The sequence below is a fragment of the Zeugodacus cucurbitae genome, chromosome 4 (genome assembly GCF_028554725.1).
Source record: "Zeugodacus cucurbitae isolate PBARC_wt_2022May chromosome 4, idZeuCucr1.2, whole genome shotgun sequence".
Lineage (NCBI taxonomy): Eukaryota > Metazoa > Arthropoda > Insecta > Diptera > Tephritidae > Zeugodacus > Zeugodacus cucurbitae.
The window spans coordinates 34,953,323-34,977,767 of record NC_071669.1 but is presented as its reverse complement, the minus strand read 5'-3'; the positions used below and the strand labels follow the sequence as shown (position 1 = coordinate 34,977,767).

The following is a 24,445-nucleotide window of genomic DNA, read 5'->3' as shown; positions in this document are numbered from 1 at the left end:
TACATTTTGATATTATATACATATGTATCCATTGTTATTGCACTTGCGGCATGCAACAGGAAGTTCATCAAAATCATCTAAACAATAATAAATGCAACAACCAAACATGCAACACGCGCAGTGGCAAATTCATTATTTTTTATTTGTTGATAACGATCGCAGGCCACTAAATCAAAAATGTTAGAATATAAGCATGAATCCATTAGGGCGGACAGAGGGCAGATGGCAAGCGAATTTGCAGAGATGGCGGCGGCAACAGGCCATTGCAAATGTCATCGCGTGCCAAAAGACGATTTTCCCGCGCATATCACTCACACATATGTACACAGATTTACTTCATTACATATGTATAATGGCTTGCGTACTCCTACTAATTGAAAGAATGATCAACTGTTCAGAACAAAACTTTCATGCGGAGGTGAAAATGTGGAAACAACGAACTTCAGGCAAGCATTTTCGGAATGCTCTCGAAGCTTTAGAAGCAGTGAACAAAACGTATTTTGGGAATGTTTTCAAGATTTTACGCATATTGCCTGTTTCAATAGCATCACCGGAAAAAAGTTTAAAGAGAATTAAAACCTATTTACGAAATACGACAGGTCAAGATAGGCTTAATGGTGTAGCATGAATGAATATTCATAGGGATATTGATCTGTCAGTTGATGAAATACTAGAAGAATTCTTTCAAAAACAAAGGAAACAAGTAAGGAAGGGCTAAGTTCGGGTGTAACCGAACATTTTATACTATCGCAATTTATTTATTTAACTTTATCTATACTAATATTATAAAGAGGAAATGTTTGTTTTTTTGTTTGTTTGTGTCGAATAGGCTCCGAAACTACTGAACCGATTTGAAAAATTCTTTCACCGTTGGAAAGCTATACTATCCCTGAGTGACATAGGCTATATTTAGTTTAAAAAAAAAAGAGGTTTCCTTACAAAAACTCCGATAATGTAAAAAAAAATTCCAAAAAACTTTCTTTAATCGCGAATGCTGCGAAAACGATTGAAGATATAACAAAGTGATGTACTACAATTTTGTAGAACTTATCATTATCTACAAAAAACGTCACGACATCATACCTCTAACTATTATAGTTTTGTCACAATAAGCGATTTTATATAAAAAAATTAATTAAAATACCACTACTTGAAAAGGCTCTTTATTTAGATTCTGACATACCATTCAAAAGATATCACGAGTTAAAAATTTTGAAATTTTTGAATGGTCCTGTGCGGAATTAAAAATAATTGTCGCTTGATAATAATATGATATAAAAATGAATTGCTGTTCGTTTGTGCCGCAAACGAGAACGGCCAAACCGATCTGGCTAATTTTAGTCTTGAAATATTCGTGGAAGGCCAGAAAAAGATTAAAAAGTGAGTAAATATGAAAAAATTTCGAGGAAGATAATAATAAGAGAATTTTATTCGAGTTGACAAGAAAAATATAAAAGAGAAAACAAAAAATTATAATTTGAAGGTTGTCATTGTTGCTTTGTTAAAATATTTTTGTTATTGTTCAATTGTATAGGGTTGTGTCGATAGCCCAAAACAATTTGTAACAAATAAGGAAATATGAAAAAATTTCGAGGAAGATTCCAGTTCGGGTCCAACCGAACTTAGCCTATACTCTCACAATTTATTGATGTAATTTTATTAAGATAACACACAATTTTACCTATATATTCGACATAAAATCCAATAGAAAATCATCATATATAGTATATGAGGGCTGATGTAATTCCAGAACCATTTTCACTCATTTTCACCACCAAGGTTAACGGGAATAGGGGCGACTTGGCACCTGTTAGTAGGCAAACATACGGCACATTCGGCCTTGAAATTACTCCTAAATTGCAAATGAACGAAACACCAGTCAGCAAAATCGTCAAAAATAGCGTTTTAACGAAAATTTTCCAAATATTCAAGAAGTCGCTGGAGGTACTGCACAGGACTTTAAAAGATCTTGATTGTCGATAAACGTTTTTGGTGGAACAGTTGACTCTTCCAATTATTCCTGGATCAACTGTTACTGACGGGCTAATCGCATGCCTAAAATCATTTAATTTGTGGCGACACATTAAGAATCGCCAATTAACAACTAACATATGAGTGTTTTTGCAACAATACCAAATTGCGATTATAGAAATAGTTGGCAGTTGACACCTCGATGGATTAATAGCATTTCCAATAGATTTCTTTCACTTCATTGACTCGAAAGAGAAGTTTTCCTGACATGAAACCTCAATAAGATAACCATAAATGACTGATTGAATGACCTATATTGGTGGTAAAAAAAAAATATCGATGATCTTAATGCGACAATTTAGAATTTCGGTCCAAGGGAGTTGACACAGCTACTAACCAGGATGACGTAGTCAATTATCCCAAACTATTTAAAATTGCCTGTACTTTGCAATTAAAAGTAGTGTGAGTAGTAATCATGCTGCGTAACATAAATCAACCTCGAGTAATCAATATCGTCGCCGAAGCCAAGATTGGACCAACTTAATTTAATGTATACCTTAGCCACAAAAACGTGTGGCCGGGTCTGCTAGTTTATATTATATAATACACAATTTTACCCACATATTCGTCATATATATTGTATAAAGTCCATTGATAGTTGGAAACCATAATATTAGGTTAGAAGCAACGAGGTCCTCGTGTTCTATACATGGGGCCTTAAAAATCTATGGTCCGATTTCGGCGATTTTTAGAATGGGGCTGCCACACTATTAACATAGTATTTGTGCAAAGTTCTGCACCGATATCTTCACTAGTACTTATTTTATATATTGTAAAGTAAACGATTCAGATTGTCTTCAAAGTTCTGGTATAGAGGAAGTAGGCGTGGTTGTGAAGCGATTTGACCTATTTTCACAATATATCATTGGGATGTAAGGAAACTATTACAAACCAAGTTTCATTGAAATCGGTCGAGTAGTTCCTGAGATATGGTTTTTGACCCATAAGTGAGCGACGCCACGCCCATTTTCCATTTTGTAAAAAAATCTGAGTGCAGCTTCCATCTGCCATTTCTTATATGAAATTTAGTGTTTCTGACGTTTTTCGTTAGTGAGTTAACCCACTTTTAGTAATTTTCAACCTAACTTTTGAATGGGAGGTGGGCGTGGTTATGATCCGATTTCTTTCATTTTTGGACTGTATTAGGAAGTCTCTAAAAAAACGAGTGCAGAAAGTTTGTTTTATATAGCTCTATTGTTTTGCGAGATATGTGAAAAAGGGGCGGGGCCACGCTCACTTCCCCAAAAAAATTACATCCAAATATGCCCCTTCATAGTACGATACTTCATACCAAATTTTATTTCCATAGCTTTATTTATGGCTTAGTTATGGCACTTTATGTGTTTTCGGTTTTCGCCATTTTGTGGGCGTGGCAGTGGTCCGATTTTGCTCATTTTCGAAAGCAACCTTCCTATGGTGCCAAGAAATAAGTGTGCCAAGACATTCGGATTTTAACTCCACTCTCCACCCTGATCACTTTGGTATATATAACCTTATATCTAACTCGTTTAGTTTTGGGTGTTACAAACAACCGTTATGTGAACAAAACTATAATACTCTCTTTAGCAACATTTGTTGCGAGAGTATAAATATTACATGGAATATGAGATCCCGTGTAATCTTCAATTAATCACAAGTTCGAATTATATGAATAATAACAAAAATCTTGTAACTTATTATAATTGCTTAAAATTTGATGTGATTATACTCTCGCAACATGTTGCACAGAGTATTATAGTTTTGTTAACATAACGGTTGTTTGTGTCACCTAGAAATAAAAGAGTTAGATATGGGGTTATTTATATATAAATGATCAGGATGACGAGTGGAATTGAAATCCGTCTGTCCGTCCGTCCGTCTGTCCGTGCAAGCGATAACTTGAGTAAAAATTGAGATATCTTAATGAAACTTGGAACACATATTCCTTGGCACCCTGAGGAGGTTTCTTTCGAAAATGGGCGAAATCGGGACATTGCCACGCCCACAAAATGACGAAAACCGAAAACATATAAAGAGCTATAACTAAGCCATAAATTAAGCTATTGAAATAAAATTTGATATGAAGGACCGCACTAAGAAGGGGCATAAGTGGATGTAATTTTTTTGGAGAAGTGGACGTGGCCACGCCCCCTACTAAGGTTTTTGTACATATCTCGTAGGCTCATCCTTATACAGTCCAAAAATGGAGAAAATCGGATTATAACTACACCCACCTCCCATACAAAGGTTACTACTAAAAACGCTTTAATTCACTAAGGAAAAGCACCAGAAACCTTAAATTTCATTACAAAGATGTTACAGAGGGCTGCACTCAAATTGGTATACACAAGTTGAAATGGGCGTGGCTTCGCCCACTTATGTGTAAAAAACCATATCTCCGAAACTACTCGACCAATATCAATGAAACTTGGTTTGAAATATTTTCCTTATATCCCAATGATATGTTGTGAAAATAGGCCAAATTGACAACCACGTCTACTTCCTATATACCAGAACTTTGAAGTCGATCTGAAAGGTTTACTTTACAATAGGCGTGTTTTATTTGACCAGCAAATGAAGCTATTAGCTTATTTTGGATGGAAGACTTAGCCAACATAATTATGTTGGCTTGTCATAAGCTATCATAGCTTGTATATTGAACTAGAGGCATTGCCAGTTCATCGTTTTTTTTCATTCACAATAGTTGGGTTTTACCAAAAAAATTTAGTTGGCAATAGCGAGAACCCCATTTTGACAGATAAAAATGTAAACAAACCAAAATTTTAAATTCTATAGAACTTTATCCATATTTATTTAGACCATCCCGGATCTAATAATGATTGTAGATTCCTTAAAAGCTCAGAATATTATAGAAAAGCGAATTTGATTAACAAATTCAACTTTTTTTTTCAAATAAATTACATTTCAGCTGAGAGTTCGGGCTCGCATTGCCAACCCAATTCATTTTTAAGCGAAGATATGAAATAAGCTAAATGCGTTTTATTTGTCCATGATTTAGCTATTAGCTTGTGGTGGTCAAATAAAACACGCCTAATATGTAAAGTAAGCACTAGTGAAGATATCAGAACAGAATTTTGCATAAATACTGCATTTATAGTGTGGCAGCCCCTTTCTTAAAATCGCCGAAATCGGACCATAGCTTTTCAATATCGAACATGAGGGCCTCGGTGCTTCTAACCTAATATTAGGGTTTCCAACTTCCATTGGACTTAGCCCTTCCTTACTTGTTTTTTGACAATAACCTCATTCCAAACCCATGTCAACAAATATATATTTTTCTCTGAGTTTAGGGGGTGTTTTAACACCAAAACCACCACCCACCCCCCCGTGGATCCGTCAGAGAGCATTGCTCCCCACGACGATTATTTCAGAGCTTTCTATAAGCATAATTTCCACTGGAGTGGATTTTCTATATGTACTCTAGTTCCCGCATTCAAATATAGTTTAAATATAGATAGAGATATAGAGTAATATATAACTCTTAAGTCTTACGATTTTGTTGTTATCAAATTTCGCTTTTATTAATCTTATTTACATTCAAGGAGTTTTATAGAAATTCGTAGGCTTTTTATGTTAAACTTAAACTCGGAATTCTACAAGCGAGTCTTATCATAATAGATACTAAGGTATTCTTTGGTCACAAACTCTACTAAGTCTAAGAATGTCATTAGTGAATGCAATATAATAAAAATCGTATAGAGTTTAAAAGAACTTATGGTTATAATGTTAGAAGGTCGTTTTGATTTTAGAAGATAGTCGGATGTAGCCATGTATTTCAAGCCAGAACCCATAACAACTGGGGTATTTTGTATTTTGTGGAGTATTTTTTCATGTGATTCAATTCATCACTGGGACTAGTTAAGAGTAGTAAAAGCGATCGTACTTTTATAATAGAGAGATATTTTATTTTTTATTATTTTCACATACAATGAATGAAATCACGCTTGCATTAATAAACTCTGGAGCTGTGATTGTTCCCATTGCGTGTCATAGCTGATTTTTCATGGCGTCAGCTCGAGTATTTCCTCCCGCCAACAATGCAATCCGCATTGCGAGAGTAACTGACTGCGTTATTTTACATTCATCAGTTTGATTATGCCGATCTGTTGTCCCATGGCTATTCATTTTAAGCGGCAATTGCTTTACGGAAGGGAAAGTTTCCACATGGCCGCTCATCTGCAAATGTTTGCCATTGCACTGCGAAGTAAATTGGCGTTATTGTTGCAATACAGTTATTCGTTGTCGTTGCCACAGTGTTGCACCTGGTCTAAATAAAAAACAACACACATATTTTATATATAATATCATCTGATTTCTTTATTATTTTTGAGCTGATTCAACAAATACCAATCGGGGTATATATGGTACTTTTATCTACACAAATATGTGTATTTTTATTTACACATAGACTGCGTGCAACTGGAGGATAGAAGATATACATACATACATACATATATACATACTTACCTACTCAAAAACATATTGGGTTGGTAACGAAACTTGAAAATTGCGTTAAGCCAACCTTCCGCTTCAGTGTCTGTCGGCACACTAAACTCCACAAGTGCTTTTCGAAAACTCCATCGAAAATTCTCCTGTTTCATATAATTCGGATGCAATACGCATGTGCTCATTTTCAAATCAAATGGGGAAATTCTGTTAATATTTTTTTCTTTTGAGGGGTTAAGAATTGTATTGGAGCTGATTTGTATTAATGTTATTGGGGATGAAGAGGTGCGATAGAAGTTTTACATACTCACAAATATGTATGTGTGTATTTGTAAATTGGTTCAAAACCTCTCTAAATTGCGCGCCATCTAGTGGTACGCCGAACAGTATAATTCTTACGGCATCAAAAGTTAAACGAAGTCGTATAGTTCTTACGCACCCCGCACCCTTATTTTTAGCTAACTTCGGCCTTCGAGACAATACAACATTCTCGGTGGTAAAAAGGTTATAAAACTTCAGTTGACATAAATTTAAGTAAAAATCATATCACTCTGGTTAAATAATAATATGATATGATAACTAAATTAAAATTAAATGTTTCGAGCCTGGATCAGCTAACACATTTATCTCCTGACTCATTTAGTGTGATTTACAAATATATTACTGACAAAAAGTGCTGAACAGAAAAAGATTAATCAATAGTCATCTCTAGTAGACTTCTTGTTCATTTAATATTAATTCAATTTTTAAGGAAAAAATTATTATCTGAATACTTTCGCAATAATTTAAAGCTTTCATGATATTTATCTGGTTTTTAGACAAACACTTTACTTCCACCCTGTATTTCAAAATGAAGCCTCAGGCATTTGCTTTGTCACTGTTGATATATTGTGGGAAACTATCAAACAGTTGCTGTTTTAAAAACTTGTAAAGAGAGATCTACGCCGCTGATAAGCTCAAAGACGCGCAATTAGGGCGCTGGCTTTACTAGTTAAGCCAGTGAGTAGATAAAATATTTAATCTGGTGCAATTTTTATACTCTCGCAACATGTTGCACTGAGTATTATAGTTTTGTTCACATAACGGTTGTTTGTGTTACCAAGAAATAAAAGAGTTAGATATGGGGTTATATAGATATAAATGATCAGGATGACGAGTGGAGTTGAAATCCGGATGTCTGTCCGTCTGTCCGTGCAAGCGATAACTTGAGTAAAAATTAAGATATCTTAATGAAACTTGGAACACATACTCCTTGGCACCCTGAGGAGGTTGCTTTCGAAAATGGGCAAAATCGGTCCACTGCCACGCCCACAAAATGGCGGAAACCAAAAACCTATACAGTGTCATAATTAAGCCATAAATAAAATTATGAAAATAAAATTTGGAACATAGGATCGCATTAGGGAGGGGCACATTTGGATGTAATTTTGTTCATATCTCGCAAACCAATAGAGCTATATAAACCAAACTTTCTGCAATCGTTTTTTTAGCCACTTCCTAATACAGTCCAAAAATTAAAGAAATTGGATAATAACCACGCCCACCTCCCATACAAAGGTTAGGTTGAAAATTACTAAAAGTGGGTTAACTCACTAACAAAAAACGCCAGAAACACTAAATTTTACATCAGAAATGGCAGTTAGAAGCTGCACTCAGATTTTTAACGAAATGAAAAATGGGCGTGGCAGCGCCCACTTATGGGTCAAAAACCATATCCCAGGAACTACTCGACCGATTTCAATGAAACTTGGTTTGTAATAGTTTCCTTACATCCCAATGATATGTTGTGAAAATAGGCCAAATCGCTTCACAACCACGCCTACTACCTATATACCAGAACTTTGAAGACGATCTGAATCGTTTACATAACAAAATAAAAAGAAAGCACTAGTGAAGATAACGGAGCAGAACTTTGCACAAATACTATGTTTATCGGTGCTTCTAACCTAATATTATGGTTTCCATCTCTCAACGGACTTTATAAAATATATATGACGAATATGTGGGTCAAATTGTGTATTATATAATATAAATAAAGTTAAATAAATAAATTGCGAGAGTATAAAATGTTCGGTTACACCCGAGCTTAGCCCTTCCTTACTTGTTTCAGATATTTTCAAACACAGAGGTGGAGTCTCGCATCACATTCAAGCGTTCATTTAAGTTATTACGACATGTTGTGTACATAAAAAACAGTTATATGCAACTCTATTAATGGCAATAAATATGAATTGATATTTGAATTAAGCGAAACTAAGAAAAGCGGTGGTCTTAATAATTATTAATCCAGAAAGTTACGCTATAAGTCAGATTACTTATTAATATTAAATATCCTAGCAGACCCGGCTACTCTACACTACGGTATTAGTCAGACAATAGTGAAAATTTTTGAAAATGATTGGTGTACCTTATTGTAGATCTGTATTAAGCGCAAATCAGCATAGTTTGTTAAATTTTTTATTTTTTTAATCTTATAGTGAAGTATGCAATAAATGAATAAATTACAAAGTTGGCTCAATCTTGGCTTCGATGACGATATAGATTTGCTTCGTCACAGCCAATTTTATTCCATTGCAAAATCGAGGTTGATATATGTGATACAGCATGATGACACCTGATTCTACTTTTAATTGCAAATTAAATGGTAATAGTGCAAGCAATTCAAATGATTATACAACTTTTTTGGGAGAGTTGACTACATCATCCTGGTGTCAGCTCTCCTGGAACGATATTCTAAATTGTTGCATTGACATGGAGGACACCTCGTGACTAACGAACAGCAAATTCATTTTTATATCTATAGATTACAAATTCTCTCCGTAAAAACCATCCTTTTACTTCAAGGAATATTCTAAAAAAAGAATTAGCGAAATCTGTTCATCTGTTCTCGAGTTATGCGCTTAGCAACACATTTAGCGATTCATTCTTATATTATAGCCCTGTAGTTCGGTACCATCGGAGAAGAGCTAACGATATAACTAATTCCGAATCATTAGCACCGGTCCCAGCCCGATTACATGCAATGTTATTTGACTAACGATTTTTACATTGAAATGTCCTACGAGAGTAATCGAGCGGTGCGACTCTGCATTACCAGTCATTGGTGAAAGGACTAGTTCCAAAATCGTTAGTGAATCGCTAGTACAGAATCACAAGCGTTTGCGTTAATTCAAAATGCCTAGTGATATGACTAATTCGAACACGCTAGAGGTTTCATTAATTCAAAATCGCTAGCGATTCTACTGATCCATTAACGCTTGTGGTTCTACGCCTGAGAAAAACTTTTGAAAACAACACTTTTACACAAAATAAAACAAATGTGTACGAAATACAAAGAAATTTATTTATATGATGTGTGTAAAAATATTTATTTTCTACTATTCTTATTTTTTATCTCCTACCTTTATCTTACATTATATTATTCTTATTTACTAATTATTTATTTTCTTTATTAATATTACTTTTTTATTATTAGCTATTTTAATTAATTTTCATTTATTATTTAATACACATACATGCGCGTACAAAATCAAAAATATTATTAGTTTTTAGTATAATAATGTTTTAATAATAAGTTTTCAATTATATTAAGTATATAACTTGATCTATGGGTGGATAATCCCGCGATGGTTCTATGGGTTGTAGAGTTTGGGTGATCTGCGGTGATTTTGTTGTTGTTTGTGATGATCCGGTGTTGGCGCCTCCGTCCGTGGTTGTTTTTGCCTTCTTCTTGTGTTGCGTTCTTATTCTAATGTTATTATTATATTTATTCACTTATTAAATTAATTTTCACTTTTTTGTACAATACTTTTTCACTATACAGTACGGACTCGGTAATCGCAACTAATAGAAATCTAGGTAGTTGCACTTATTGAGTTTGTTGCACCCAACGAGGAAAAATATATAACAAGAAATATGACAAATGAAAATCGTCTTATGATATGGAAAGCTTATTTTTTTATTAAAAATTTTATTTTTTAAACATATCGGGTATTGTTGTCTGCACTTTCTTCTTATTAAGTGTTTTTATTATAGCTCTTTCACGAAGCTCCTTCAGAAATATAATGTCTTTTATTGGAATATCGTTTTCCTCAGCCCACTGAATGCATGTGTTAAAAGATTGCATAGCAACTGATCCTTTTATTTTAGGAGGTGGAATAACATCCGCTTCGCTATCATCAGAATTTTCAATTTCTACGGCTTCTTTATCCACTTCTTGATAAGCAACACTTTCGTGCATCCATTCCTTTAGCTCTTCATTTGTGAACGAATCATTTGGTGCAAGTTCTTGGAGCATTGATACAAGGATTGCGCGTTCATTTTCAATTTCTCTTTTTAGAATGCTGAGAGGAATATCGTCCTCTTCACTCCACTCAACATCTGGTTTCATTAAAATATTCCAGCACTTGCGAATGGAATATTTTTGCTTGCTGACACTTTTTCCCATGAACTTGCAAGAAGACAGATAGCATGTCTTAAGTTGAATTCCTTTATTTTTTCCTCCAGATGAGTGGTTTTATTCCCTATTAAATGCTCCAAAAGACTTTTTTTGTAATAGACTTTTGTTAAGTTAATAACGTTTTGGTCCATTGGTTGGAGAATCGCGGTACAGTTAGGTGGAAGACACATAACGGTTATCATTCCATCATCACTTTTCATCTCATTGTCTTTAGGATGACACGGGGCGTTATCCAAGACCAATAGGGCTTTTTTGGGAAGTCCCTTGGATTCTAGAAATTCGCGTACCTATAACAATCCAAAAAAATACAAATAAATTTTAAACAAAAATTCAATACATTTCGTATTTCTCACCTCAGGAACAAACGTATGATGAAACCAGTCTTCGAAAAACAAATAAGTCATCCACGAGTTCTTGTTAGCCTTGTAGACAACGGGCATTTTTTGAAAATTTTTGAATGCTCTAGGGTTTTTTGCTTTTCCAATGACAAAGAGCTTAACTTTGTGCATACCCGAAGCATTTGTGCATGCGAGAAATGTTATTCTTTCCTTACTAACTTTCCGACCAGGAGCAGATGATTCCTTGAAGCTCACCAACGTTTTATCTGGCGTCGGCATTGTAAATTTAGAAAGATCAAGCTCCTTGATTTTATTTCTAAAACGTATTACAAATGGGCCGACGGACGCTGTCTTATTGGAAAGCTTCTCTCCACAAATTTTCAAGTGGCGGAGGCCATATCGCTTTTTGAAATTAGATACCCAACCATTACTTGCATGAAAACATCCTGTCTTTTCTCTTATTTTCTCATGGAGCTTGCGAGCTTTTGCTTTGACGATACCGACGGATATAGACACATTTTCACTCCTTTGTTTCAAAAACCACTTGTAGAGAGCCTTTTCCATTCTTGGGTATTCACAAGATTTTAAGGTTTGCCGTTTTCCTGGCCCAGCTTCCATATTTGTGGCATATTTAAGTATACAAGCTTTTTTCTTCTTTATTCTCGTTATTGTCGACTTGTGAACATTATAATCAATACAAAGAGCTTTTGTCGATACACCACTTTCTAGTTTATCCAAAATTTCAGTTTTTTCTTTAATTGTTAGTTTTATTAATTTTTTGTGACCACCATGACTTTTACACATAAAACACTACTGGCGTGTTGCAAAATAAACTGATAATGAAAGTCATTTGTTGACAATTGCTCTTAACGCACACAAAAAACAGCAAAGTCGACAGAGCAACGGTAAAATAACGATCAGTTTGTGAATACATAACAAAAAAATGCCATAAGAAGAAACCGACGAAAAAAAGAACTGAAGCAAAACATATTTAGATTTAAAGTTGCAGTTATTGAGGACAATATTTTTGAGTAGTTGCAATTATAAAGGTTACAATGCTATGTTTTATAGTGTTGCATGAATCGAGGAGTTGCGTGTATCGAGGGTTGCGGTTACCGAGTTTATACTGTATGTAAAAATTTCAATAATTTTCCGTACGCAAATTACACATCTTCCTCTTAGTCGGAAAAATTTGAAATGACGCGTCAAATTTTTGGAAAAAAATTGTGTGACAAAAGAGACGAGAGAGAGAGCGCGAAATGAAAAAAACAAGAGTACTGTTTTTAGGGGTGGGTTTTGCCAATTCATTTTTCGAGTAATGCCTCGTTGCATTACAAATCATTAGCGAAAACACTAATTACTAGTAATGCATGAAATCGCTAGTAGACTTAGCGCTCTAGTAATCGCTTGACACCAGCCGAACTACTGGGAGATATGCAACAATTGAAGAATATGTATATGTGTATGTGATTGCTTCAAAATCATACATACATTCCGTTTCCAAAATTTACGAAGTTTAGTAAACTCCGTGGCCGAAGGCAAACCTATAAACTATTAAAATAAAAATATTTTTAGCGAAGTCTTGACGATTATTACTGTACTATTAGAAAACTGATATACATACTACATAGTTAATTCCCAATCGCAAGTCATTACATTTAGTTCTAATATTGTATATAATTTCAGAAATTTTTGAACATATTCTAACTACAGTAAAACCTGTCTAAGCGGTACACCTGCGGCTCAGCACATTTTGTCCAAGTTACGCGAGTGTCCATGTTATAAAGAAATAATTTTTTTTTTTACATTTTATTGACTTTATTTAAATTTTTTTCAAAATTTAACGTACATTGAATTCATATATGTGACCTGGTCTACGGAAAGGGGGCTTAGGTGTCAAAAAATCAATTTTCACTTTTTAGTTGATTCGTATGGAAGATGGGAGTTGTTTATTTTTAACAGCTGTTTCCCAGAAACTAGATTTCGCACGTTAGCTCCCTTTTCGTAGACCAGGTCACATATAATAAAAAAAAACATACAAATTAACAAATTTTAAAATATAAATATGTATTACTACTACTATTTAGAATGTTGAAGTTTTAGAAAAATAAACATCTATTTCATTTGTTTCAATTTTGATAAGCTTATATTTTGTTCCAATTTCGTTTTTAATTTTAAAAACTCCGGCACCAAAGTTGGTTGATGTGCTGATACATAAAGACTGACTTCATTCATGTTTGATAAAGCCTCCTTTGCAGTAGGAAGATTATAGTTTTCAGTGCACTCATCTTCACTTTCACTTGAAGAAGTTCCTTGGGAGATGTGTTTTACTTCCTCTACCACGTTTGTTTTTAAAAATAGTTTCATGGGAATCACCCACCTGTTCATGTATTTCTATCGATTATTTTCCATAAGTATGGGCGATACTAATACATTTCGAATTTGTTCAGGATAGTTGTGATTTATCAAACTTTCATAATTCAGATCTTTTTGGGGTGGACATTTATGGCAAGGAAATCCAGCACGTTGAAAGCATTTTCTTATCACAAGAGGGTTGTATTTATACTGTTAGGTTCGGCGCCAGAAATTTTACAAACACATTTGAATATTCATTCATTAAACTGTGGCTTGTAGCGTTGTCAATAAACAAACTAATTTTTCTATTTTGCTTCTTCATTTGCTCATAGATAGAACTAAGCCAATGCTGAAAAATTACAGTTGTCTTGCCTTTTTATTGTGAGCTCATTGCACAATAAAATTTTTAGTGTCGATTTTATTTTGGTGAAAACCACGCGGCGTCGCAGTCACTACCTATAACTAGTGGCATTAACTTTTCTCCAGTACTGCTTCAGCAAAACAATACGCTCAGTCTTTCTTTTGGTAGTTTGTCTCCTTTACAAACTGAGTCTTTTGCAACTTCGAGTAGGTAATTGATGATAAAACAGTCCAGTTTCATCCGCATTAAACTGATCCTCAGATCAATAATTTTTTAAAAGTACAGTATTCTCTCGAAAAGTAAATCGATTGGTATTTTGGGTAATTTACTTTTTCAAATAATTTACTTTTGCAAATATATACATAAATTATGTTTTTATAATATTAAATGCATTTTTAAACTTAAAAAAATCATTCATTTATTTGCTTCAATAAAACATATGGATTTACATGAAAAACATATTTACATTTACATACATACATATGTATTTACTATGAAAAGAAAAAATCTTGAATATTCTTTTGTTTTTTTTCTTTTGCAATATATTTTCTGACCATTTTTGTACGACAATTCAAAAAGTCTGACTCCTGATTTGCATCTTTTTCATTTTTAAACCAGTGGATCAAGTAGGAGAGTTTATTTACTAAAAATACGCGATAAACAAGAGAGTAAGTGTTTTTGCAACATGGTAAAAACGCTGCTTGCTTCGTTTCGAATTTTTTATCACACTCTCTGAAAAGTAAATTAAAATTAAATTAAAAAATTAAAAAATTTACTTTTTCGAGGTGCATGTGTAATCTTAAAGGTGATTAACTTTTCCGCGATTATTTACTTTCTGAGAATTTACTTTTCGAGATTATACTGTATTGATAGTTCCTTCCAATCTGAGGAAGCTTTAAGATCTACATTTGCTCCTTCACCACTTAAAGCTTTAAATTGAATGTTATGTCTCAAGCGGAAAGATTCTAACCACCCATTGTTTGCTTTAAAGCTCTCTATTTGTAACTCAGTGGCCAATAGCTTAGCCTTTTCTTTAATTTCATTTTTCAAAAAACGATTTCAATCCCTCATTTATTTTTTCAATTTTTCCACGTTGACCAGTATTTTGTGTCACTTATTCCTCGTTGATTGATCGAACTGCAATCGCGTGGTAGTGAAAATTCAATTTAGGCCCCGGAGTGTGCGGATCGTGTTTATCGTATAATATCAGTGGGTTACCGTAGCCAAATATGCTGGCATTTTGATCAAAACATGAAGCACTGACCGTAGACCGAATTGTGTAGCCGTTTCTAAAGCGCATTTTCACCACCGTCGAGCATTCACTGAAGCGTACAACCACTCACACAAGTCGGCTAACCACTCGACCGCTAACGGGCTAACAAATGACTACCTTGACCGTTGACGTGAAACATCCCTTGCAGACAACGAAGTAGCTGTAGCTAGTGTGCCGACTTATAAGTAACGAAGCCGATCCATTGCATCGGTATCTCTTTTCTCAGCGTCTAGTTGGCAACAAAAGATCGGCGTTTCGCGATAGCCACGGTCAAGTTCACGTCAGCGTGTCATTAGCGTGTAAAACGGTGCAATAGCCAAGTAGCATGCTGCATCGGTCAGTGCTCAGCACAATGCCCGAGTCACAAAATAGCAGTGAAATGTATACAAATGTCTAAAACGAAATTGAATGAATGAATAATAGCGACAAAATGATAAATAATAATAAAAAGCAAACAAATTAAGAGCTACAATTGAGACTTGTAACGGATCGCAAGAGGTTAGGCGTCGAAGATACACAACTACACAAGTGCACATAGATAGGAGTTGTGCACTTTAGTGGTATGGCCGTGCCACCGCCACTACGCAGGCGTTGCAGTACAAGGTGCAGGACATTTGTTGTTACCTCCGCTTCGTAAGCGCCGAGTAAAAGAATCCGGTTTCACATTTGCCGAGCGCCATTAGCATCTTGATGTTGCCGCGAAGCGTGGAACACAATTAAGGCTCCTTACCCCTGGATATGTCAAGGGTTGTTCAATGGGCTCCCCTGCTCACAAAAACGACTTAGTTATCCCTTGTGTTAATTTTAGTTCTGTTTTAATTTTACTCGGTCCTTCTTTGGTGTAACCAAGTGGGCAGGTGGAAATTCAGCCGGCCAATATTCTATGTGCTGAAAACTTGTTTGTTTTCTTCAGTTCAGTGACCTACTTAAATTCGAAGTCAATTAAAAGTGTAGCACGTCACTACTTTTAAACGTGGAGTGTAAACTTGTATTAAAATGCTTAGAAAAGTTGATTTAACGTAGGGCCTTGGTTATGCTATTATAAACATGTTACTTAACTGTTACCATCTCTTATGCGAGGCTATCAAGTTTTCGGAATACAGTGTATCTGTTACGGCGAAATTCACAAACACGAAAGAAAATACTCCGGCACTTCAGTCACCGAAACCGGTTGCAAGCTACATATGTGAGCATGTACTAATTCGTTCTGACAGTATATTCAAATATAGAAACGCTTTCTTGGTTCTATCACTTTCAGACTTCCTTGGTTTGAATTTAAATAGGAAGTCCGCTCCTGCTTTAGACATGGAATACCATCTATCTCTATCTATTATCTATCTATAGACCCAGCATAATCTTAAATTTCATATTTCGAGGATTTACCTCAGTAAAATTGATATTTGTGCAAATTTCTTTTTATTGTAATTCTCAAAAGAATAAAACAATAGCCTAATTCTGAGTATGCAGTTATGTTTATTAATGCTTTATTTCTGTTTGCCGCAAAAAAAATTGACGACAACACTTTGCTTATAGTACAGTTAGTATAAATCCACTATGCAAATCGGGTCGCTTCATAGAAAATAGGTGTATGCGCAAAATGATTAATTTGTTTTTTGGCTGTCACGGTGTCAACATCTCGACTATTGGAATTATGAAAACAAATAACGAGGGTGTAAGCAATTATTGAAATATAATTATATGTATATATATAAAAAGAACAATAACTTTAATTTTAGCTAAAAATAACAATTTGAACCGAATTTCGTCTGAGGAACAGATCAAGATAGAGATTATGAACAAAGATGCTCTAAAAATTTATGTAATACTGCTAAAATACTTTGGCATCGAAAAACTATCCGAAACTATTTGGAAACCCCGAGGAATACAAAAACATAAGTATACTGGACCAAAATCTTCGATAAATGAACGTACCAAATGACATATTCGCAAGTATTTGGTCTATAAGTGCCAAGAAAACGTGTCCAACAACTTTTGAAAGGAGACTTAAATCTTAAATATGAATCCAAAGTATCTAAACCGCGCTTACCGGCAACAAAAACGTCATTAAGTCCTGATCTGAATTTAATAGAGGATTTATGGGACATACTTTCCGCAACATTTTTGAGGCGAAGGTAAACGTTTCAGTACTGTAAAAGTTGGCCAATTCTGTGACAAATTGGCTAAACTAAAAACAAACAAGAACGGGAGCCCAATTTCATATTAATAAATCAAAAACATTACATTCAAATTGTTTACCTATTTAAAAGTTAATTCATAATTAAAAATTTGAATTTTGCAAAATTATTTTAGCGTGGTATATGTTTTTGTTTCTTTAAATACTACTTACTAACTATTCATTCTATTTCACTAGTACACTATATCCAAGACTATACACTCACTTAATTTTGCTAAGATATCTCACATATTAACAAATACATATATGCGGAATAAAGCCCACCGTATTTTTGAAAAACCTATAATTAGATATAGATATAGGGGAGATGTTATGACCCGATTTTAATAATTTTTGGAACAGAGACACACTATTAGAAGAAAAAAAAAATCCTCTGAATTACATTAAGAAGAGTAAAGTTCAAATCCGGATGTCTGTCTGTCCGTACGTGCAAGTAAAAATTGAGATATCTTAATGAAACTTGGAACACGTGTTCCTTGGCACCATAAGAAGGTTAAGTTCGAAGATGGATGAATCGGACCACTGCCACGCCCACAAAATGACGATAACCGAAAACACATAAAGAGCTATAACTAAGCAATAAATTAAGCTATGAACTTAAAATTTGGTACAAACGATTGTTCTAGGAAGGTGCATATTTGGATGTAATATTTTTGGGAAAGTAGGCGTGGCCCCGCCTCCTACTTTCATAGTCGTTTTTTCAGGCATTTCCTTATATAGTACAAAAATGGAGAAAATTGGATTATAACCACGCCCACCTCCCATACAAAAGTTACGTTAAAAACTGCTAAAAATGCTTTAATTCAGTAAGGAAAGCGAGCAGGATCGGTTCGGAACGAAATTCGGTTTGTAATATTTTCCTTACATCCCAATGACATGTTGTGAAAATAGGCCAAATCGGATCACAACCACGCCTACTTCGCACCTACCAAAACTTCGAAGTCGATCTGAATCGTTTACTTTACAATATATAAAGTAAGCACTAGTGAAGATATCGGAACAGAACTTTGCACAAATACTACATTTATAGTTTGGCATCGCCCTTCTATAAATCGCTAAAATCGGACCATAAGTGTTCAAGGCCTCATATATCGAATATGAGGACCTCAGAGCTTCGAATAATTTTTTAACTAAAATATAGGTGAGTCTCTCAAATATTTTGAAGTATTTCAACTAATGTTAGGGGTTTGAAACTTTCAATGGTTTTTATACTTTACATATGCCGAATATGTGAGCCAAATTGTATGTGAATGTTATATTAATAAAATTTAATAAATAAATTGCGAGAATATAAAATGTTCGGTTACACCCGATCTTAGCCCTTCCTTACTTGTTTTGGTTAAAATTTTCCCTTAGGCGCTGAGTTCAACATATTCGATATCTGGGGCCTTGAAAAGTTGTAGTCCGAGATGCACTATTTGTGTAAAATTTTATTCCGCTATCTTCATTGGTTCCTTATGTTTACATTATAAAGTGAAGGAATAAGATGGAATTCAAAATTGAGTTATAATGAAAGTAATCATGGTTGTGAACCTATTTCGCCCATTTTTTTATCCGTGTTATCAGGGTGTCAACAAAATATTATATACCGAATTTCATTCAAATCGTCGAGTAGTTCCTGAGGTATGGTTTTGACCCATAAGTGGGTAATGCCACGCCCATTTTCCATTTTGTAAAAAATCTGAGTGCAGATTCCTTCTGCTATTTCTTCCGTAAAATTTAGTGTGTCTGATGTTTTTCTTTAGTGAGTTAACGCACTTTTAGTAATTTTCCACTTCCAAATATGCCCCTTCCTAGGTGTCTGCCTAAGAGACGATCATTTGTTCCACACATTTAACTTAATGCATGAAAAAATGTCCGTTCCTAGGGAGGTGTCTGTTAGGAGAGGTTTGGGTGGGTTATTTAAACGTGTTACGTCCAAAATTTTGTAGAATATAGTAAGGTAGCTGGTATATTGTAAGGTTCTTTAAAAAAGTTACCATTATTAGTTTTATTATTTATTTTATTATTAGTTTCCATTATAGTAAAGTAGACAAATATGGACCACCAATATTTTTTTGGTATATAGTTCACCAAATACATGCAATAATATAATCATTTTTTTGTGAAACAATAACTCAAAATCCAAAATATAGTAATCCTCGTTTAAGTGCCACTGCTAAAAACACTTTCAAGGCACCAAAGCGGGAAAGGCACTTAAATTAATCCTGCTTAAGTATCTAGAGGTAAAGGGTGATTTTTTAAGAGCTTGATAACTTTTTAAAAAAAAAAACGCATAAAATTTGCAAAATCTCATCGGTTCTTTATTTGAAACGTTAGATTGGTTCATGACATTTACTTTTTGAAGATAATTTCATTTAAATGTTGACCGCGGCTGCGTCTTAGGTGGTCCATTCGGAAAGTCCAATTTTGGGCAACTTTTTCGAGCATTTCGGCCGGAATAGCCCGAATTTCTTCGGAAATGTTGTCTTCCAAAGCTGGAATAGTTGCTGGCTTATTTCTGTAGACTTTAGACTTGACGTAGCCCCACAAAAAATAGTCTAAAGGCGTTAAATCGCATGATCTTGGTGGCCAACTTACGGGTCCATTTCTTGAGATGAATTGTTCTCCGAAGTTTTCCCTCAAAATGGCCATAGAATCGCGAGCTGTGTGGCATGTAGCGCCATCTTGTTGAAACCACATGTCAACCAAGTTCAGTTCTTCCATTTTTGGCAACAAAAAGTTTGTTAGCATCGAACGATAGCGATCGCCATTCACCGTAACGTTGCGTCCAACAGCATCTTTGAAAAAATACGGTCCAATGATTCCACCAGCGTACAAACCACACCAAACAGTGCATTTTTCGGGATGCATGGGCAGTTCTTGAACGGCTTCTGGTTGCTCTTCACCCCAAATGCGGCAATTTTGCTTATTTACGTAGCCATTCAACCAGAAATGAGCCTCATCGCTGAACAAAATTTGTCGATAAAAAAGCGGATTTCACATTTCGAACCGAACACTGATTTTGGTAATAAAATTCAATGATTTGCAAGCGTTGCTCGTTAGTAAGTCTATTCATGATGAAATGTCAAAGCATACTGAGCATCTTTCTCTTTGACACCATGTCTGAAATCCCACGTGATCTGTCAAATACTAATGCATGAAAATCCTAACCTCAAAAAAATCACCCGTTACTTACCAAGCTTTTTCTCCAATACTTCGATCTAATATTTTTTCTTTCAGAATAAAAGTCACACATTAAAAATACGAAAAAAAATCTTGGAGGGTAAAATGGACCAGGTAGTTGTAGGGCTCCCTATCCGCCTTTTGCCCTTCCTTGACAATACTTGTTTCATCAACGTTAAAAACATTGTTGACTGAATAATTAAAATATTAAAAATACCCTGAATATTAAAAATGGGTGCATAATTAAAATGGTCCATTTCATTTTCAAGGAAGTCAGAAAAAGGTATTCAGATAATATTTTGTGAAACCTCGTGTTCCTGCCAATGAAGTTCCCGTTGGAGAGCGGGACGCCAAATTTGGATTCTTCTTTAAAAAAAAAACAAACCAATTTATTCATTGCACAATAAATTGTATATAAAAACGCAACATTCACTAACGCACAAATAATTATCAGCAACCGTAATCAAAAACTGTAACGGTAAGCAAAAATCCCTATTGCTCGGGTATCCGTACTAGGTGAACAATAAATTCAAACCGAGGAAGTTTATGTGAATAGCCGAAGAAATCAAACGACAATAACGCAGGATTTACTAAGTGGAATTCAAGATAACTGGGTGGTTCATATTACCGAAGAAATTGATAACAATTAATCGTTTAAGACCCAGAATGTGACATCAAATATATCTTTGAGATGTTAGTCAATCTTATCCGTATTCGATATAAAACCTCGTACACCGAATGGTTGAAGTAAGGTCTATTGTTCTTGTTCAAGTGTTTATAACTATAGTACTCGGCGATTTTATGTTGTTGCAATTATGTATAACGCTTATGTGAACGAAACTGCAATACTTATAATAAAAATTACTGTGCTCGGGACCAGAAAGTATTGTTTGTGTACGTCAATAAATAAATAACAAAAGACACAGTTGTATTAATATTCTTATCATTGAAAGTAAAAGTACAATGAACAAAATAAAAGCGTGAAAAAGAGGCTATTCGAATAATTTGAAATACCCGAGTACTGCTAGAAATACACAGAAAATTCGTAAGAAAGAAGGCAGAGCATAAATTAAAAATTTGCATACAAAATTATACTACGTAAATTAACGAAAGTAAACACACACGCTTTGTGCTGCTTACGATCGAACTGATCAGCTGACTTTGAACTGCAGCGAAGGTGTTTGCTTGCGAAGAGACTCGAGCCACTGTAAAGACTGGTCTATTGTTATTTTGTTAGCACCGGTGCGAAGGAACCAACAGCCACAAAGCACGGTTACACGTGTACTTGTAAGTAAATATGTTTGTTTTGCTGCCGACGACATATGCTAATGACTATATATTAACTAAAGAAAAATAATAATAAACAATTATTACTTACATGTGATTTTGATCTGTCTCCATTATATATGTACGTAATTCCGGAAAGTGAAACTGATGACATTTTTATGCATTATCACAATTACAAAGAAAACGAAGAGCCTCAAAAATAGATAATTGAAAAGCTAATTACTATTGGATATAGTTTATACAAAATTATGGAATTATTACGTTTTGATTGTGGTCCATAGTATTCCTAATAAAAGAAATTATCTTTTTTTATTATTTTGAACAGATAGAGACATCAAATTATTTATATCGGCGATCTTTGAATATTGAATATCTATGTATTTCCGATAAGAAAACACATCGTTTTCCTTATTCGTCTTTTTGACATATATGTGCATAGCTAATAAACATCACAATAAACAAGTAATCGATAAAATAATTTAACAATCCAAATAACAAGAAATTCGGGTTTACATGTAAGAATGCGATTTAATCACACATTTAATTTAAGTTTTGGGTTACCAAATCAGTTCAACTTATCTTCTGTGCTTCTCCAGTAGTATAAACAGGCTGATATTCAAATATAAATTTCAAGAAAATTTATTATATTTGAAAGTTCATTTAAATGGTAAATTTGTCCATAAAATGAGAAAAATAAATCTGTCAGGCAACACTACATGTTCTGTCAGGATAATGTCAAAATTCCGCCACATATCGCCAGCACAAAAGTCAACATTAAAAGAGATAATGTCTCAAACCGCATCGAAGAGTTTGTGGCTGTCGCACAAGAGCTCGTGCACTTACTCTTTGCACAACACTCGCTCATTGAGCATATAGTGCTCGGCTCCGTAGTAAACAAACCACTGTTGAAGCGAGTCAGCTAGTCATCGCCTGAGTACCTGCTTAAAGCAAAAACAACAAACGTGGGCGTTGCTTAACTAGTGCGCAGGTCTGAGCTACTGGAATGAGCAGGGCAGTAATAGTATTTACTGGAAGTCAATGTGCTTTAGCAGGCGCTAGAATGTAGTGAGTGAACGTGGCAGCAGGTTTGTTAGCCTATAGTTATCCGACTGCGGAAGCGAATAAGGCATAAACAAAATGGCTGTTATCAACAGTTAGCTCCGACAGATGGCGCCACTATTACCATTCCCTGAGCAGGCGCATTAAACGAATCCTTTCATTGGAAAGTTCCGAGCGCGTAGTTGGTCATGTAGTTACTTAAGGAGAAAGGTTCACACAACTTCCTGCTTTCTGGCCGCGTTACAAACGCGATTCATAAAGGCAACCGCTTTGCTTGTCGCCATGGTTGCGCGTTTGGATAAAAGCACGAAAATGACCGATAGAACTATGGACAGATTGGAATATTCATGCGAATTTTAAAAATGTGTGATAACTAAAGAATATAACTTGAAAATAAAAAAAGATTCTTCAAAAGTCCTAATGTAAAGACATTTATATATTTATGAGTAATAAAATATTTATTTACTTATTTTGATTTTATTAAATGTATTTTATGTTGGTGTACTGTTTTATATGTATATACGTATAAATGTATACATTAATATGCATGCACTTAAGCGTCTGCAATGTTCTATTTAAGTCTAAGCAACAGTTGACATATTTTCATTTAGTTTATTTAGTTTTTGAATTTCCCTTTTATCCCACCCCTCTGTCGTGATATTACGGCACTGTTGCTGCAACCTTTCGTGAGCTGCATAAATTTTTCATGGCAGTACTTACAAATTCTAAGTTTCCGCTCGCTGGTGTTCCTACACAGTGAAACCCACCCCCAGCGCAGCTGTATATGTTTCTGTTCTGAATTTGCAGCCAGTGCAAGTGAAAGTGTAGCATGGAAGAAGCCACCAATTCGGAATTTCCGATTTTTCCCATTTGCTCCTTTTTGTAGGAAATTCGCCAAAAATTTCTGTGTGCGCGCTTTTGCTGCTTTTTACACCCCAATTAGGTTGCATGTAGTTGTAGTTGGTCGTAATAGTTGCACCTTTTATTTATAAGTCCTTATGTTGCAACTCGAGTGTAACTGTGATATACACTTACATAATTATATGTCTAAGAGCATGTTTCGTGGCCGCCAGACATGCCAGGAAATGGTTCAATGGGCGATGGGCATTGTATTGATAATTTGATACAAATCTTGCTTTCCAGACTATGAATTATGAAAAACAGAGACAAATTTATGATTAGAACACATTACATAAAAGTTATGCTTAGGATGTTAATAAAGTTTTCCATCCATTTGAAAACGTATGCATATTTACATATGTGAAAACACCACACCTTTCAGTATCTTTTGGAAGCAAGGTAATCAAATTTATGTCAAGAAACTCCAATATTTGCGTGTATATAGATATGAATTATTCTGGATTTTTAGATAAGTGTGCGCACTTCAATTACGCAAAGGTATTTGGTAAAATTTACACTATTGTCTTTGAACAGAGCAGAAATGGCTGACTAGATTTTGACTTTTGCCCAAACCTAA

General features: G+C 34.7%; 1 protein-coding gene and 1 long non-coding RNA gene across 2 annotated transcripts; both read right to left on the bottom strand.

Moving 5' to 3' along the window:
* Positions 1–10,862: 10,862 nt before the first annotated feature.
* LOC128921464 (jerky protein homolog-like) lies at positions 10,863–12,235 on the bottom strand. The gene is made up of 2 exons (XM_054229219.1): positions 11,290–12,235; positions 10,863–11,223 (listed from the first exon to the last, which is right to left on the bottom strand). The coding sequence occupies exons 1-2, from the start codon at positions 12,076–12,078 to the stop codon at positions 10,867–10,869; spliced, it is 1,146 nt and encodes a 381-aa protein (XP_054085194.1). The 5' UTR covers positions 12,079–12,235; the 3' UTR covers positions 10,863–10,866.
* Positions 12,236–20,874: 8,639 nt separating this feature from the next.
* On the bottom strand, positions 20,875–23,509 carry LOC128921792 (uncharacterized). The gene is made up of 3 exons (XR_008471098.1): positions 22,171–23,509; positions 22,001–22,101; positions 20,875–21,947 (listed from the first exon to the last, which is right to left on the bottom strand). It is a non-coding gene; the product is annotated as an uncharacterized LOC128921792 (long non-coding RNA).
* Between the last annotated feature and the right edge of the window lie 936 nt (positions 23,510–24,445).